General features: G+C 46.1%; 1 protein-coding gene across 1 annotated transcript; it reads left to right on the top strand.

Annotated features, from left to right (window-relative positions):
• Window positions 1-947: 947 nt before the first annotated feature.
• TTC34 (tetratricopeptide repeat domain 34) lies at window positions 948-15,261 on the top strand. The gene is made up of 7 exons (XM_062614576.1): window positions 948-2,676; window positions 3,329-3,554; window positions 5,479-5,671; window positions 7,434-7,600; window positions 8,294-8,561; window positions 8,798-9,012; window positions 12,945-15,261. Exons 1-7 carry the CDS (start codon window positions 1,145-1,147, stop codon window positions 13,461-13,463), a joined length of 3,120 nt encoding a protein of 1,039 aa, XP_062470560.1. The 5' UTR covers window positions 948-1,144; the 3' UTR covers window positions 13,464-15,261.
• Window positions 15,262-15,669: the final 408 nt, after the last annotated feature.

Below are 15,669 nucleotides of genomic sequence, written 5' to 3' on the forward strand. Positions count from 1 at the left end.
AGCACAGCACCGTCCCGTCCCGTCCCGTCCCGTCCCGTCCCGTCCCGCCCCGCGAAGCCCGACAGCGGGGCCGGGCCCTCCGCAGCGCCGCGCCCCGGGTCACAACGGCGAACGGATCGGCAGCCCGGTGCCCTCAGGCAGGCGGCATGGCGGCACGGTGCCCCGCGCTGCGCAGGCCTGCGGCGGCTGCCCGCCCGCCCGCCAGCGTTTGCGGTCTCCAAGCAACAGGGAGCCCGGCCCCGCTCTCCGTCCCGTCCACGGCTGCCTCACCTCAGCCCAGCCCAGCTCACCTCGCCTCAGCCCAGCTCACCTCGCCTCAGCCCAGCTCACCTCGCCTCAGCCCAGCTCACCTCGCCTCAGCCCAGCTCCACCTCAGCCCACTTCAGCCCAGGCCGCTTCTCGTCGCTTCACCTCAGCCCTCGCCTCACGTCGAGTCGCCGCAGAAGGTTCTGGCGGGAGCAGCCCGCGCTGGGCCCTGGCCTCGGCCTCAGCTCGGCTCGGCCCGGCCCGGCCCGGTCCCGCTGGCAGCGCCCTGCCGCCCCCGCGCTCAGGTATTTGTGGTCTTCGTCCTTCGCGGCCGCGCCCCGCCCGGGGCTTCCCTCGCCCCATGAAGGGCTCGGGCTGGAGCGGGCTCCCTGCACCCACCCCCGCCTTCCCCGCCTCGTGGGGCAGAAAGGTGCGCGCGCCCCTCCGCCTTCCCTGCCTCTTGAAGGCAAAGGAGAAAAGGCAAATGGCGGGCAAAGCACGAGGCGATCTTTTGTGCCCTCCGTGTCCAGTGCCAGCACTGCCACCATCCCATAACCGAGCACCAGACTGACATGGCAGCCGGGGAGGACACAGCCCAGCCCCACGCCCTGCGCAGTCGGTGGTGCTGGGAACCCTGGCTCGGTTGTGGGACTGCTCTTCAGCCAGTGTTTCATGGCTGTGGAGTAAGAACCTCTGTGGTGCTCCTTGTGGCTTTGCTTCCCTGTAAGCCTGTCAGTGACAGAGCTCTGGCTTTTTACAGCACCTAGGCCTGCTAATGTCTGTCGGTTCGAAAGCAAAAGCCAGCCTTCCCCAGAGCCCCTCACGTTGCTGGTTTTGTCTTACAGGCCCAGCCATGCTGTCTCTGTGATGCTGCCTGGTGAACATACGAGCATAGAACATGTCAGCTCAGGAGCTTGCAGCACTGCTCTGCAAAGAAGGGGACCACCATCTCGCCCAGCAAGAGTTACCAATAGCCACTGCTTTCTACATGGCTGCCTTCAGCTGCAGTGCCCCCACAGCGGTACAGAAGGTGAACTCCTTAGACAAAGGCCTCTGGGAGAAAGTGATAGCTACTCTGGAGATGTGGTGCCAAGGCAAGAACCAGATTCCCAAGATCCAGAGCAAGAACTTGGCCGTTGTCTCTCTCAGTGTGGGAATTGCAGCCATCTTTCTCTCCACCCTAAGTCCCAACAACGTGGTATCCTCAGTATACAAACTACAGACCCTGCTCAGGCAAGGGTGCTCAGAGGAGGTGGTGAGTAAATGCAATACCCTGCTGGAGGCCCACCCAAAGTACTCAATGGAGCTGCTGCTGCTGAGGGCATTGGCAGGGGTGCTGTCAGGGACACAGGTCAGCAAGGGAATTGTGGATTATATCCAAGCCTTTGCGATGCATCGGGTGGAGGCAGTGGCCTATGTGTGCACCAGGCAAAGGGATCACCTGCCACAGGTCATCCAGGCCTTCTCTAATTATCTCTTAACATATCAGGAGGAAAGCCCAGGCAGCAGTTCCTTGGACCAGTGGCTGGGCAACTGCTATGACTTCCTGGCTGCACTGGCACCGGATGATATTTGGGTGTGTGGGGTGCAGGCAGCTTACCTCTTGAAGAAAAGCAAATTTGAGGAGTGTGTGGCAGTTTGTAGCAAGGCCCTCAAGGGCTTCTCATCTGATAATAATCTGAGAGATGAGAAAGCTTTGGGTCTGCTCTTGGAACGGGCTGCTGCTTATTTCTTCTTGGGTGGAAGGGTGCAAGAAATGGTGCAGGATTTAGCAGAAGCCTTTGCAGCAGTGCCTGCCCAGGCAATGAAACGCTTTGAAGAGCTTTTCTCACCACATGACACTGAGAAGATAGAAAAGCAGGCTAGGACTGTCCTGGAGGTGAAGTTTGCAGCCTACAGGGAGGCTGTGCGTACTCGGACTGAACTCAGAGGCAATCATGGTACTGAACTGCTCCCTGCTGTCATCCAGACAGTCCAGTTCCTCCTCCAGATCTCCCCAGGCTCCAAACGTGAACTCAGTGTTCGGCTAGCAGACTGCCATCTCCTGCATGGACACATTGGTACTGCCTGGGATATCTGTGACCACCTCTTGGCAGCAGAGCAGAAAACTTACTACAATACTCTCTTAGCATTGCGAGGATTCTGCTCCCTCCACACTCAGGACCATCAGCAAGCCCTGCAGGACTTTCAGAGGGTCATTGAACACGATTCCCCACATCCTAACAGCTGTATTAAAGCCTTATGTGGGCGTGGACTTACCCGGATTTCTGGTGGCAGCAATTACTTGACAGCCCTGGATTACATCACAGCTTGTCAGTTAAAGCTGGAGGAAACCATCTTCACAATCAAGTCCTATGTGCCATGGAACCAAAGAGGACTGCTGCTGAAAGTCCTCCAAGAGGAAGGACAGAAGATGCTCCAGATGAAGAGGTACTCGGGAAGTAGTTCAGCCTGTGGGCAGGAAAAGGAGCAGGGCTGTGTAGATTCTTAACAGAAAGAGAGCAGCTTGAGTCGTAGAGAGAGAACTTGCTTCAGCTAACTGTGAACAGGATACAGACCCTTTTAAAGTTCCTAATTAACATAACAGGTTGAAATAAAATGACATGGGTATGGTTATTGCAGCAAAATATTGTGATAGGATCCACATAGCCAAATCAGCTCAGTCTTTCAATGGAAGATAATCCACGATACACCAATTGGCCTTAGCTAGGAAAGTGCAAAATTCTGGTGGGAATATGACAGATTTCTCCCTCAGAGTTGTAGCTAAACCCATAATAAAACAAGTTTGTTGGTTGCTCTCAGCTCTGAACTGAAGGATTTGGTGGGCCATGAAGTACCAAGCCCCTATGAAAGTGTCCTTCCAAGACAGAGCTGAGGTGCTACTGTGCACATACTTGGTGCTGGCAATCCAAATGCTTTTTTCAATGCTAACTGTATGAATGTCATATTTAAGGCTGGGAGATCTGAGATGGGAACACCGAACTATTCCAGCTAAATCCATTATAGCCTGAGTTTTTAAAAGTAGTGACTTTTTTCCTTGAAGGTGGTCTTTCCCTTTTTCTTCTTTTGTTTTTTCCTCCAGAGATGCCCCTGGGGTTTACCAGCTGGCTTCTCTCTTGGTGGAGCTGGACATTTCTGATGAAGCATCACGGATCCTTTGTGCTGATGCCCTGTACCAGATGGGCCGTGCAGAAGAAGCTCACAAGCTCCTCTTGGTAGCACTCTCCAGAAATCCACAGCGGTCTCCCATCCTGGCTAGACTCGCGCTTCTGCAATTGAAGAAAGGTTTCATGTATGATGGCAACCAGGTAAGGAGCTCCTGATTAGCAGAGAGCATGACAGAGTGATGACCGAGATGGGATGCATGGTAGAACTTAAGAGGGATCACTTTAGAGATGTAGTCTTGCCACAGAGTGTTCCAAGGGCTTTCGGGTTCCCAGCACAATGCACCACTTGCCTCCTGCTCCTCAGTGTTACATGACAACCGTAAGGCTTCAGGTACAAACTGCACTGTGAGGCCACCTCATCACATGTTGTAGAGTTGGAACCCACCCCATCACACAACCTGTGATGGGTTTTCCAGGAGCTGTACCTACCCCAAAATGTGCTTCAATCATTTTTCGGGAATGTTGGGGAACTGGGCAGAGGTCTTTGAAACGGATGGGAAATAGCTGCATTTGACCTGACCTGATACTGCTTTTACCCAGACTGCAATGAAATTACTTGCTACATTATCATGCTCAGTGGTTCGTGTGCATTTCCATCTTAAAACTGAGCAGTTTGCTGTTAGAAGCAAACCTCATGAATAGCAACAGTGAGGGCTGTTGACACAGTGAAACTTGAAGGTGAGGTTCAACCTCTAGCAGAACCTTTAAGATCTAAATACAGGCCACGTATGTAAGAACTTTCTGTCTGTAGCACAGGCCACACAGGACTCCTAGCTAAATACAACCCATTTATCATATGCTATTTAATGGCACTTCTCGTCAGAGACTTTAACTAGGCAGAGCATGACTGAGCATCCTGCCCCTGGTGACAATATTGATGGGATTGGTAATTTTCCCCTAGAGAAAAGAAGGCAGAACTACTCCCTGACTGATTATCCTAATGGAGCATTGTAGAGGCGGGGAGGAGAAAGAAACAGAACCAGAAGCTCAAATATCAGTCTGCAGTTTTCTTTCTTTAGTGGCTAATGACTTGTGCTTCAGACCATGAAAGAGATTCCGCCCAAGGATTGCAGAGCTGAATTACTGGGTTCTGCCATCAGAGGGAACTATTGCATTTTTTAACATTCCATATCCATTCTGCTGGCACAAAGAGAAAGGTTTTCTCGTCACCACTTCCCTACTCCTTATGATAAATAAGAGTTCTGTACAATTTGCTGCCCTTGGGAAGGCTGTAAATGGATGACATGACTTTATTAGAGTCCATACATTGCCCCTGGAAGCTGCATTCTTGTCTGCAGCTTCTGCTACAAGTTCTAACTGGAACATCTGTCCCCGAAAATTTGTCTTCAGAATGTTTTTGTGCCCCTGCCTGTCAGCACCCAAACACTTGTCTCTGTTGATAAAAATAATGAGTTCAGTGCATGTGGCTGGTGCATCAAGATAACTTTGTTCTTGGCCTGCCTCAGATTTGAATACTGAGAACCTGCTAAGCACATCTGCTTTACTGGAGGAAACGCCTTTTGATTCCTCTCTTTAGGAAATCTAGTAAGAAAATGCTGGGTGATTTTCACTCTAGTGAATGGAGACAAAGATACCCTATGTCAGGCAAGATTCTTTTCACACTTTTTCCACATTCCCAATAGCAATCCTAAATTCACTGGTTTCAAATTTACAGCCAAAACAGGTCACTGGAATGCTTCTGTTCCACAGAAACTGTCTCTCTTTGGGGCAAGCATCCTGTGGTTCAGGTGTATTTATAAAAGGAGCTAACGCTGCCCTAGGTAAGCAAGGCAGCATTCTGTATTTCCCCAGAATGATTTCCACAACTGCAGTGGTGGTGGGAGAAGATGAGAATTAGTCTTCAACATGCATTTACAGTGGGGCCAGCTGAGAAGTAAAAGAGATCCATGGTCCTTGGCTGGCTGAAGCCCCAGTGAAAGGTGGGGAAGCACTGGGTAAAAGCATACTTGTCTCACTAGACAGTATTATTCCCAGCTTTAGCATATCTTCATTTCTCCTTTCATGCCAATCGTTCTCTTCTGCCTTTTTCTCTTACTTTGTTAAGCTGCTGAAGAAAGTGATCAGAATAGGAGATACCTCCTGCCTCCTGCCAATCATGGACATTTTCAAAGATGAAGACAGGAAGCTGATGCAAACTCACTGCCATTTCAGAGCACTGACCATCCTGAAGAACAAACAGGAGGATGCTGACCTCAAAGAGGCCATTGCCTACCTTTCATTTGCCATCATTGCTTCAGGTAGGGTTATTAACATACTGATAGGAAACACAATGTATGTCTTCTGTGCACTTTACTACATGTCTTCCCAGAGCTATTTTATGTCCCATGATTTCCTTCTTTACTGTGGTTTAAAAAAGACCCTTTTAGGATAAGCAGTGTAATGATATTCTTCTGTTGGTCAAGGAAAAGCAGATTGGCAGGGGGATTCGTCTGTACTTAATGTAGGGAGGCTGTTTATCACAGCGACAGATACATGCTCAAAATACAGGGAAGTCTCAGGAAATTACTACAGAATTATTATTCCTTCTATAGAACTTGATTTTTCAGTAAGTGACTGCACACAGATGACTGAGTAATGTCAAGATCCTGGTGTCCAGCTGCTAGGTTGCACTACTATAACTCTGAAATGTTTCCCTAGAAAATGAAACTTGATCTAGAAGGAGATTAAAGCTTCTTTGAAAGTACAGTATCATTGTTTCCTAAGGAGATCAAAGCCAAACTGGTGATAAATTAGAGGAGAATTTTGTCCCCTGAACACCTTCCTACCAATGAAATGTACGTGGTACCTCCTGTTTCATGCGAATGAACAGTCACTGCAGCAAACAACCTGCCTTCTTGTTCCAACATCATTCATCATTATCCTAGCTTTTCCCAAGAAGTGAGATCAGGCTAACATGGAAATGCGCCTGGCATGTTCCAAGTAAAATCATGTTCGTATGGAAATGTGCCTCTCACTCCAAGCAAATGTTATGACAACAGCATTGGGAAGAAAGAGAGATTGATTTATGAAAATGGAAAAAAAAAACAACTTAAGTGCTCTGAGCTAGTTCCATTTCACAGCCCAGGCATTCCAGCTTATCCACTCCCCACCTGCTAGAGCAGATGCTTTCTTCTCTCATTTGTGCTGCTTCTATTCCTTCCTAACAAAATCCCCAAACAAGTGGCAAACAAGGAATTCTCTGCCCTGTCAGCTGGCTGAGCCTGGGTATACCAGAGGAGGTAGAAAAACACTGGCCTGCATGGAAAGTTTGAGTGTGTAATAACTGCAGACCACTCCTTTTGCTTCCGTTGGCTGTTCCTGAGGAGTCCCACTCTTGCTGAGACAAGAGGCAATCAGAAAAGCAGTCATGGATATTTGAGGAGGGACTGTTGATGGACATATGTATGTGTTTTTATTAGAAAGCAGGAAGCTTGTGAGCTAGCTGAGCAATGTGATTTTATGATTTTCATTCTGTTACCTTTTCCACTCATTCAGCTTTTTATTACAATGTTCTTTTGGCATGTTTAACCAGCCTGAAGACTCTTTGAAGTGGGGTCTGTGTTTTTGGCGTGCCTGGCACAGTATAGTTCCTGTCTGGAAAGTCAGAGTTGAATCACAGTAGGACAGTTACAGTTAGAGTATGCATTAGCAATTCCACTGGCAACAGAAACAAAGGAAACTATCACTTAAGTACTCTCATATATTTCATCAAGCAAAGTAGCATTTTCCTACAGCTTCATCTGGATATCCTTGGATATCTTCTCCAGCACCCTCCCTATGCTTCTTCCTGTCACATCTGTGGACTGCAGTTCCTTACCAGAGCACATTTGCCTCCACCCAGCACACATCTCTTACTCCACCACAGCTCCGAATAAAGTATTTACTTTTCACTCCTGCAGTCACCGCAACACAACATGAAGGTCTGCCACATCATTTGCACTTGGCCACTTTGAGGCCCTTCAGTGGGGTTTATCATTGTCACACGCTCCAAGTAAGCATGGCTGCATTTCTGTTCTCTAGGGGGTTATGCTGAGGATTGCCTTCTCATCAGAGCTCGATGCTATGGGCACCTTGGTCAGAAGAAAACTGCCATTTTTGATTTCAATGCTATCCTAAAGGAGGACCCTAGGAACGTACAAGCTCTGAGTGGACGAGGATTCATTTACCTTGCTCTGAAGCAGCAGAAGGTATTATCATATATTGATTTGGTGGTGCTATTTCTGACAGTATTAAGCAGTATTAGTGTAAGGTACCATAGCTTTTTCATGGACTCACTGAAATCAAATGAGTTTACCAGAGACTTTGGGCAGTGAAAGGCTCTTGCTTTGGCTGGTGTATTGGTAGTCCACCTGACCTTATTGATTTGCTTTCCCAAGTCTGAGAGAGGAAAACAAAACCTTAATCATAGCTCTTACTGGCACTACCATGCATTGATTTGCAATGCAGCAAACTCTCCCTTATATTTGATTTCACATTTTCAGGACATGATGTTGCATTAGATGAAATGTAGCAACAAGAGGAGAAAGAAAGAACAGTTTCAAGGTTCAGTGAGTCCCTCTCCATCAACTATGAAAGCTTATGTGGACAATTAGTTTTATAGTGGACTTTGGAGATTGCAGTATATCATTGCCTGGAAATCATGTCAGATGTCTGCATGGTTTATCTGCTTCTAATATGGTCAATAGCCTTACACTTTACCTGCATATCACACCACTGATTGTGTGGGAAAACAATGCATCACAAGGACAGAGAAGAGCAAAGAGCTTCCAAAGGTGTGCAGATGACTTGTGGGACAACAAAGAACTGAAAACACCTAAAAGAAAAAATTATCAGTTCATAGTTATTGTGCCATTTCATGTTTTGGCCTTGTTTTCACACAGGAAGCAGTGCAAGATTTGATCTCAGCGCTGAAGGTGGAGGCAGGAGCTGTGATCCCAGCAATCCTGGCTTTAAAGCACGAAGCCCAAGGTTTGATCACTCAGTGGCTCCTTCAGCATGGCAGGGCTGCATTAATTGAGCTTGTTGCTGCTAAAGACCTTTCAAAAGAAGAAACCCTCAGGGATCTTCTCATGCTTGCAAAAGCACTCATTAAAATTGACAGGGATGCACCATATCACATCTTCTACACAGATGTTTTAATTGCAAATGGTGAGTTCCAGTTCTTTCACACTGCTGCTCAGAGTAAGGGAATGAAAGAAAGCCAGTGTTAAATGGCAAAAGTACTGCTGTAGAGTACTTTTCAAGAGAAGTTTGCAAATGTTTTGGGAAAGGGTATGAAGTAATTAATACCCTTGGCTGCTTAAATCCTGCTTTATTAAGTTTTCTTGATGCCTCTCTCTCCACATGGACTCAGTTATATAGCTTGTACTGATGTTAACCCCCAGGAAGGTACGAAGAGGCCCTCAAACACCTCCAGGAAGCATTTGGCTGCTCTCTTGCTGATGACTTTGCTAGTGCAAGGCTGGCGGTGCTGCAGCTGAAGAGGAGGAACGTGACAGCAGCAGCTCACTCACTCAGTGTCCTGGCTAAGAGAGATGAAAGGGAGCTGGAGTTTCTCCTGAACTTCATAGACACTAAGCGACGGCAGCACCTTGCTCAGGTACAATCCGTTTTCGATGCCACATGGGTGCATTCTATGGGTAAAGAAATGGGAAGCAATCCTGCAAGGCTGCAAGGATTTTCCCTGCCTTGTCTTGAATGGAATTGTGTGGGAAGACTGTTTATCAGAGGCACGAGGAACAAATTGGCTTCTTCCTCCAGCCTTCACTCCAGCCAGATCAGGGAGTTGAATCCAGACTTCTTTCAGTGCAGTGACCTTGCTTCAGTCTCTAATAATTCATCATTACCACTTCTTGCCACCTGGGGGAATTTCTCCTTGGTCCCCCTGGTATGAAACCTGTTTAATCCCAATGCTAAAATGCAGGGGATGTGAGGGGCAGCAGCTGGAGATTTAACAAGATCATTGCTCGGCTGTTCTCTGTACAAGTTACACAGTGCTCATAGCTGCCTTTGGGGGAAGGAGAATTTATCTTTCTTCATTTTCTTGCTGAAATTAAACTCAGGGTTCTGATTCAGTCACATCAATTCTTTTTGCTCTTTGGTGTAACATTGAGAAATGTAAATGTATTTGTATAAAACGATGAGCCTTTGGGATTGGCATTGGTTTTCTCAGCTGAAAACTTGTGACACAAAAATGGCACATTGTTCTAGCCCACAAAGTATGGATATTTCAGTATTTTCTTCAACTTTCTCTCCCAAAGTACATCCAGCTCTGAGAAAACACCTCCAGTAATACAACAGGACAAGGTCAGATTGATGGTGAGGAGTTTTAACATTCACTCAGTCATCTGCAATTCTGATTACTCAGAAGCTCCATATTCTGAGAATCAGTTTGCTTTCTTTTGTCAATTTGTAGATTGTGTGCACCCTGGTGAGAAGCTATATTGTTATGCTTTCTTCCAGGTTATAAAACAAACAACATGCTGCTATACTTAATGTATCTTGAGAGGAGTGCTTTGTGAGTATCTTAGCAAAACAGCAGGAAGATATAAGTAAACAAGTATTAATTTGCTGGTCCCTAGATAAACCCCATCACAGAGAAAAGAGCCCCTCTTCTGATAATTACAGGGAAGAGTTTTAAGATTTCAGAGCCAATTTGCAATCTTTCACTATATAAAGTTGATAAAGATACAATCAAGAATGTGTTTAAGGAGGCCCTAAGGAGGTGTCTACAAGTGAAGATACATTTTACAGCTGAATTTCCCTTGCTGCCACATGACTTGTTCTGTGTGGAAGTCACAGCTCAGTCCATCTGTGCTGCTTTCTGAGCAGACACAGGAGGGATGTTCTTATGCTGTCAGGAAGGAAAAAAAGAATCAAAAGCCCCAAACAAACTAATTTGTGCATAGTTACACTGCAGTGATGGTGCCGCAGGTTAGTGGAACCTTTAACAGGGCAGAGGCACTTTATTTCTGTCTTTTTTAGCAGCTGTGGAACAGGGTCTGGAATAAACCCCTTTTCCGGTGGCTCATTTATCATGACAGATTCCTCTCCTGCTCGGGAGGATAAGGGTGGCTGGAACTCAGCCCCAGTGCTGGAAGTCAAGTAGAGTCCTTTTCATTTTTTAATCTGGTGCCTTTGGGCAGTGAGTGAACCCTTGGGCTCAAGCACCAGGAGCCTGTTCACGTGTTCTAAAAGAGTCAATGGCTGTGATTACTTTTATAGCTGATCAGCCCAGAATCACAAATCTTTTTATATATGTATTTTGTGACCAGGGATGTATTTTGTGACCAGGGATTAAGTATGGACCTTGCTGGGTTGGGGAAGGAATTGGTTAATTCACCTGCCCAGTGTCTCAGAGGATTTCCCAGCAGCACTTCCTTCTGCCTGCGAGATTATGGCAGTTTGTGTGTGAAAGGAAGACCTCAGTAAAAGAAGAAAAAGCTTACAGACAGCATGAGTGCCCAGGGATGGCCTGACTTTGCCAGGGCTCCTAATCACACTCCAGAGGAGGTGGTTCCTGCTGTTCCCTCCATGTCACAAGTAAAGAGACTGAAGCAAAGAAGGGTTTACTGGTTTAGGCTCAGCCCTTCATCTCAGCACTCCATGTACAAAAGCATTGCTGCCACATTGTTCTAGAGTGTTTGGAGATTACAGGCATTATAGCAACGTGTCATCATTATCCTGGAGTCTGATCTGAAAAGCTAAAAATAGTTCTCCAAGAGCTGAATAGGAAAGGGTGGAGGAAGGAGAGCTCGTTCATGTACTTCATGAAGAACAAAGCAATGAACCACATGCATTATTTATAGTTAAAGGGGTCCCATGCTAAGAAATTTGTAAACAACTGGGAGAGCCCCATGGGAATAAGAATCTGAAAGATTTATTAAGCTGCAAAAGGTCAGAGGAAGGGAGTTTGCTTGCTGCTAGTGCAGCTTCAACCCTTACAGTTTCCTGTGTCAGAGGTTAAATGCATGACTGATTGCTAGCTCCTTGCCCAGATCCTCAGAGCTGTGCTCTCTCTTGGCTGTTGACATGCCATAGGGTGCCACCAGAGCTGCTTCCTATGAAAGCTATATATGGTGTGTGACAGAATTAGGCCCTCAGCCCAATGCAGAAGTTGCCATTCCATGTGCCTTCATGGGATACGGACCCCAAACAAGGTCTGCAGGTAAAGAAGGAAAGACTTGATCTGAACTGTTCTGAAAACATCCAGTCCACTTCCAAAGCCCAGTGCTTATCAGGCCATCTTCTGGAATTTACTGCACAGAGACTAAATCTTGGCCATAATTCCATGTCCATTAAACTCCTAATTCCTCATTCTCTTTCTAAGGAGGTGAACCATGGCCAATTTCAGCACAAGATTAGGCACTAGGGACTGGAACCACAAATGCACCAAATAGGGATATTTTCAGTTCTTGATTACACAGTGAGGTAATTAGATGGTAGAAAGGAACACAGAGACCTAATTCAGGAAGCAGTCCAATGCCCAGTCACTGATGGCCCTTTCCAGATGGCAGCAGAATTATTTCAGTCTGGAAGTCATCAGCAGTGTGAACATGGACTGCAGTTCACCTCTGAATGGACTACACAGCCTGCTCTTGGCCTTCCAAAGTCACCTGCAAGGAGGCTGGTGGCAAAGTGCTTCTCAAAAGCCACATGCAGAGAGCAGCTAAACTCACTTGTGTAATAACCATCTGGCTTTCCATGCCCTTCCTAGTTTTCTTTCCATAAGTCTTCATATTTATCTTTGTTCAGAAGATGATGAGCAAGGAAGATGCTAATTAATCTGTGTTATACACCAAAAATGAACCCCAGCTCAGTCCCTTTAAATCAGGAATGAGACTGAACTTGAAGTCTCAGCTTGTTTGGCTCAGCTTTCTGTAAGAGCTAAGCTGCTGGTGGCAGCCTTGTTAAATATTCACTCTGCTGCAGCATGTTAAAAGCTTTATTTATTACTAGTAAAGAGAAATAATGAAAAATTCTTCTGAGACAAATAGTTCTAATGGAGTTTTCTTTGATCTTTGTGAACCTGAATTTTTGTGGCTTTTTCTGCCTTCTCTATTTTGTTGTTTTCCCCTTCAGTTAAGGGCAGACTTGCACTTGAGAGTCACGATTAGCAAAGCCATCAGTTGGCTTTTTTTTCCCTATAGCCTGGGGAAGCTTCAGTAGAGACCAGCCTTCATAATCAACACATGCAAATGTCTGTGGGCAGTACGCGCGGATGCAGTTTCCATCTAGTGACCTTTGGAGCAGAGCGTGGAGAGCAGAGCAGAACACTATAAACTTTTAGCAAAACCTGCACAAAGAGTGGTTCAGAAACTCCTGAGAGAAAAGAAAGTGCCCATAAATCCAGGATTTATCTGCATGTGAAGATATGTGCCAATTACATGTTCTCCAACTAGATGCAACTTCAACATTTGAGAAAGTATCCTCAATTTCTTAGTGTCTATGTCTACCTGTGCCCAGTCCAGACTACATATTTCAGGGGGTTTCACTTTTAATAACTAATATTAAGTTACTTTCTGTCCACAGGTAGCAGCCCAGCAAGGAAATGCGCTGATTAAAGAACATAGCTATGAGAAGGCTCTTGGTTATTATAGCCTTGCTGCTTTGGCAAGCAAAGGTAGCCCAAGGTATCTTCGACAGAGGGCTGCTTGCCTTATGCACCTGAAAAGATATGACAAAGCTTTACAAGACCTGGAGAAGGTGATCCAGCAGCACGGCCGGAGCAGTCTGCAAACACGTGCTGAGGACCACTGCTCCAAAGGACACCTCCTGCTGTCAGTGGCTGAGGAGGGAGCGGCAGTTAAGCAGTATATCGAGGCACTAAAGCTGGATGAATCTGTGGCATTATGCAGCATCATGAATGGCCCTGGCAGTGAAATGTTAACCAAAGCATTTCTTAAGGTTGCCCAATATCACTTTGAAATGCAGCATTATGAGGAGGCCTGGGAAATCACAGCCTATGGGCTTAAAATTGATAAAAATGCTGAACTGAAAAAGCTGAAAACAAGACTTAAGCGAGAGGCATCCAGCTGTAGCATACATTAGTGCGTATGTTTGGGGATGTGTCTGATTGCTTTCCAGTTTGTGAGGCTACAAGAACAAGGGAAAGATGAAAAGCTCATGCTAAACGTGCAATGGACATGCCACTGAACATGGTACAGCAAGATTAGAAGAGAGAGTTTCAGGCAGTGAAACTAAACTGACCAGGAGAGCGCTAAGAAAAAGGCAAATTGTAGTACTCAGTAAGCCTTTAAAATTGCTGTGGGTGTATGTAAGCTCCCCTTGGGAAGAAAGTGTTTTGTCTGGATAAGGTGATCTAATTCTAACACATGGGTTCCAACCATAGTGAAGGAAAATGAACAGCTTGCAGCGTATGAATAATCACCATGTATTTCCTTGCTATTTGATTCATTTTACACATACTGTTCTAATAAGTACCCCCATTTTCATGGGCCAGTCAAAAAGATCTGTCAAAACTAACTTTTGTAATGTAATTGTGAAGAACCATATGTGTTACAGCACTCAGCTGACCTGCTCCAGAATGGAACTGCCCTTGCCATCATCCAGTGGATTTGCAATGATCAGCACCAGTACAGGAAAATGGAGCAGTACAAATGCCAAGTAAGCTGGTTTTCTGTTCCAGGAAATATAGGTAATATGAAGGATGAGACTCAGAGATTCAATATCCAATCTAGTGACTAATGCACTGTTATATGGGATACACAAACAGCTACACTACAGACTTCACCTTGGACTACCAGATCCCGGTGTCTGTTACCCCGGTCTCTCAGCAGGGGGACCTGCTCAATATCATCTGCCCCATCTTGGATAGTCATGCAGAAAGAACAGCACTGGAGCATGGGCTAATCGAGAAGTGATCAATGTACAAGGAGGAGGTTAGGGCTGGAGGCAGCAGCCAAGGTGGTCATGTGGTTCAGCACTCGTCCTTCACCATCCATGCTGCACAGCACAGGAATGAGCATCGCACCTGCTCTGGAGGGTTCTGCCTGCCATAGCTTCACCACCCGTAAGGACAGTGAGACTCAGGGGGCACAGAGATGGTGCTGATAAACCCACAGGGTTTCATCTGTTGAAAGGGAGCCCACAGCTTCAGTTGGAAGCAGTGTGCCTGTGCTGTGCAAAAAGGAAAGAACGAGGTGGGGCCCAAAGCAACAGACTCACGTTTGTTTTGACTGCTCCAACCGAATTCTCCCAGTGTTTATGGAGTGTGATAATACAACCATGGAGAAAAATAGAAACTACTGTTGAAAACAAAGATTAAAGCAATGCTGAGACCTGCTCTCCTGCTTTGATTGGGATGAAAGGGAACATTTTTGCATTGTTTTGCATTGTTTTCTGAAAGGCAACATTCCAGAGGGAAACTTCATCCAGCAGCCATGCAGTCAACCCAATAAGCACTGGTAGCATCTCTACCCTTGCATCTTTTTTGCTTCTCTGCATGCTCTTTTGTTTTTTCTTCCCTAAGAGCACAGGTAAGGCTGGGCTTCTTTTCCTCTTAAATTCAAGGAGTTACTCTGATTTAATCCTAGTGACACAGATGCTCCTAACTTCTTCCTTTTTGCTCCTAACTGGCACCAAGATGCTACTGGATAGTTTCCAACTGCCTGACCCCTTTAGGGCTGACCAAAAGTTAAAGCATGTCACAAAGGGCATTTACCAGTTGCCTCTTAAACACTGACAGACTCAGGGCATGACCACTTCTGGGAAGCTTGTTCCAGGGTTTTACCTCCCTCTCAGTAAAGAAACTTTCCTAATATCTAGTCTGAGATACATAGTCAGAGAGACCATGAATCTGGTTCTCCTTCCACTTGTCCATGCTGATAGATAGCTTCTGATTTTTCTTTATTTCTCCCGTATGTGCTTGCTTCTCCAACTAATTTCTTGGAATATGCAATAGATTTTTGTGATTAGTCACAGAGAGGGGTCTGATGAGCAGCATATGCATGCCCAGCACAATTTCACACTCACCACAACCTGTTCTGACATGCATTTCCCAGAGTCCTGAGGAGCAGACAGGATTAAATGGGACCCATCTACTACTATTACACTGATGGTATCTCTCAAAACCCCAACATGCTGCACTTTGCAGGAGTCCCGTGTACCAACCAACCATTTCTAACAGACACTTGCCAACACCGGCTTTGGTTATAACTCTGGCTAATTATGATCTTCCATGCACTGCCATGAAGACCATCTAAGAATCCTTAACAGGATCACTGCTCTTGAGGCT

Source organism: Pezoporus occidentalis, unplaced genomic scaffold (genome assembly GCF_034315485.1).
Source record: "Pezoporus occidentalis ecotype Australia unplaced genomic scaffold, CSIRO_AGI_Poc_V1 ctg176, whole genome shotgun sequence".
In the NCBI taxonomy this organism is placed as follows: Eukaryota; Metazoa; Chordata; class Aves; order Psittaciformes; family Psittacidae; genus Pezoporus; species Pezoporus occidentalis.

Excerpts from the sequence above, each read along its gene's own strand:
- TTC34 (XM_062614576.1), top strand. The coding sequence starts at position 1,145 with ATGTCAGCTCAGGAGCTTGCAGCACTGCTCTGCAAAGAAGGGGACCAC. Across the intron at positions 5,672-7,433 it reads ATTTGCCATCATTGCTTCAG|GGGGTTATGCTGAGGATTGC; the intron begins GTAGGGTTATTA and ends TCTGTTCTCTAG. Across the intron at positions 7,601-8,293 it reads TTGCTCTGAAGCAGCAGAAG|GAAGCAGTGCAAGATTTGAT; the intron begins GTATTATCATAT and ends GTTTTCACACAG.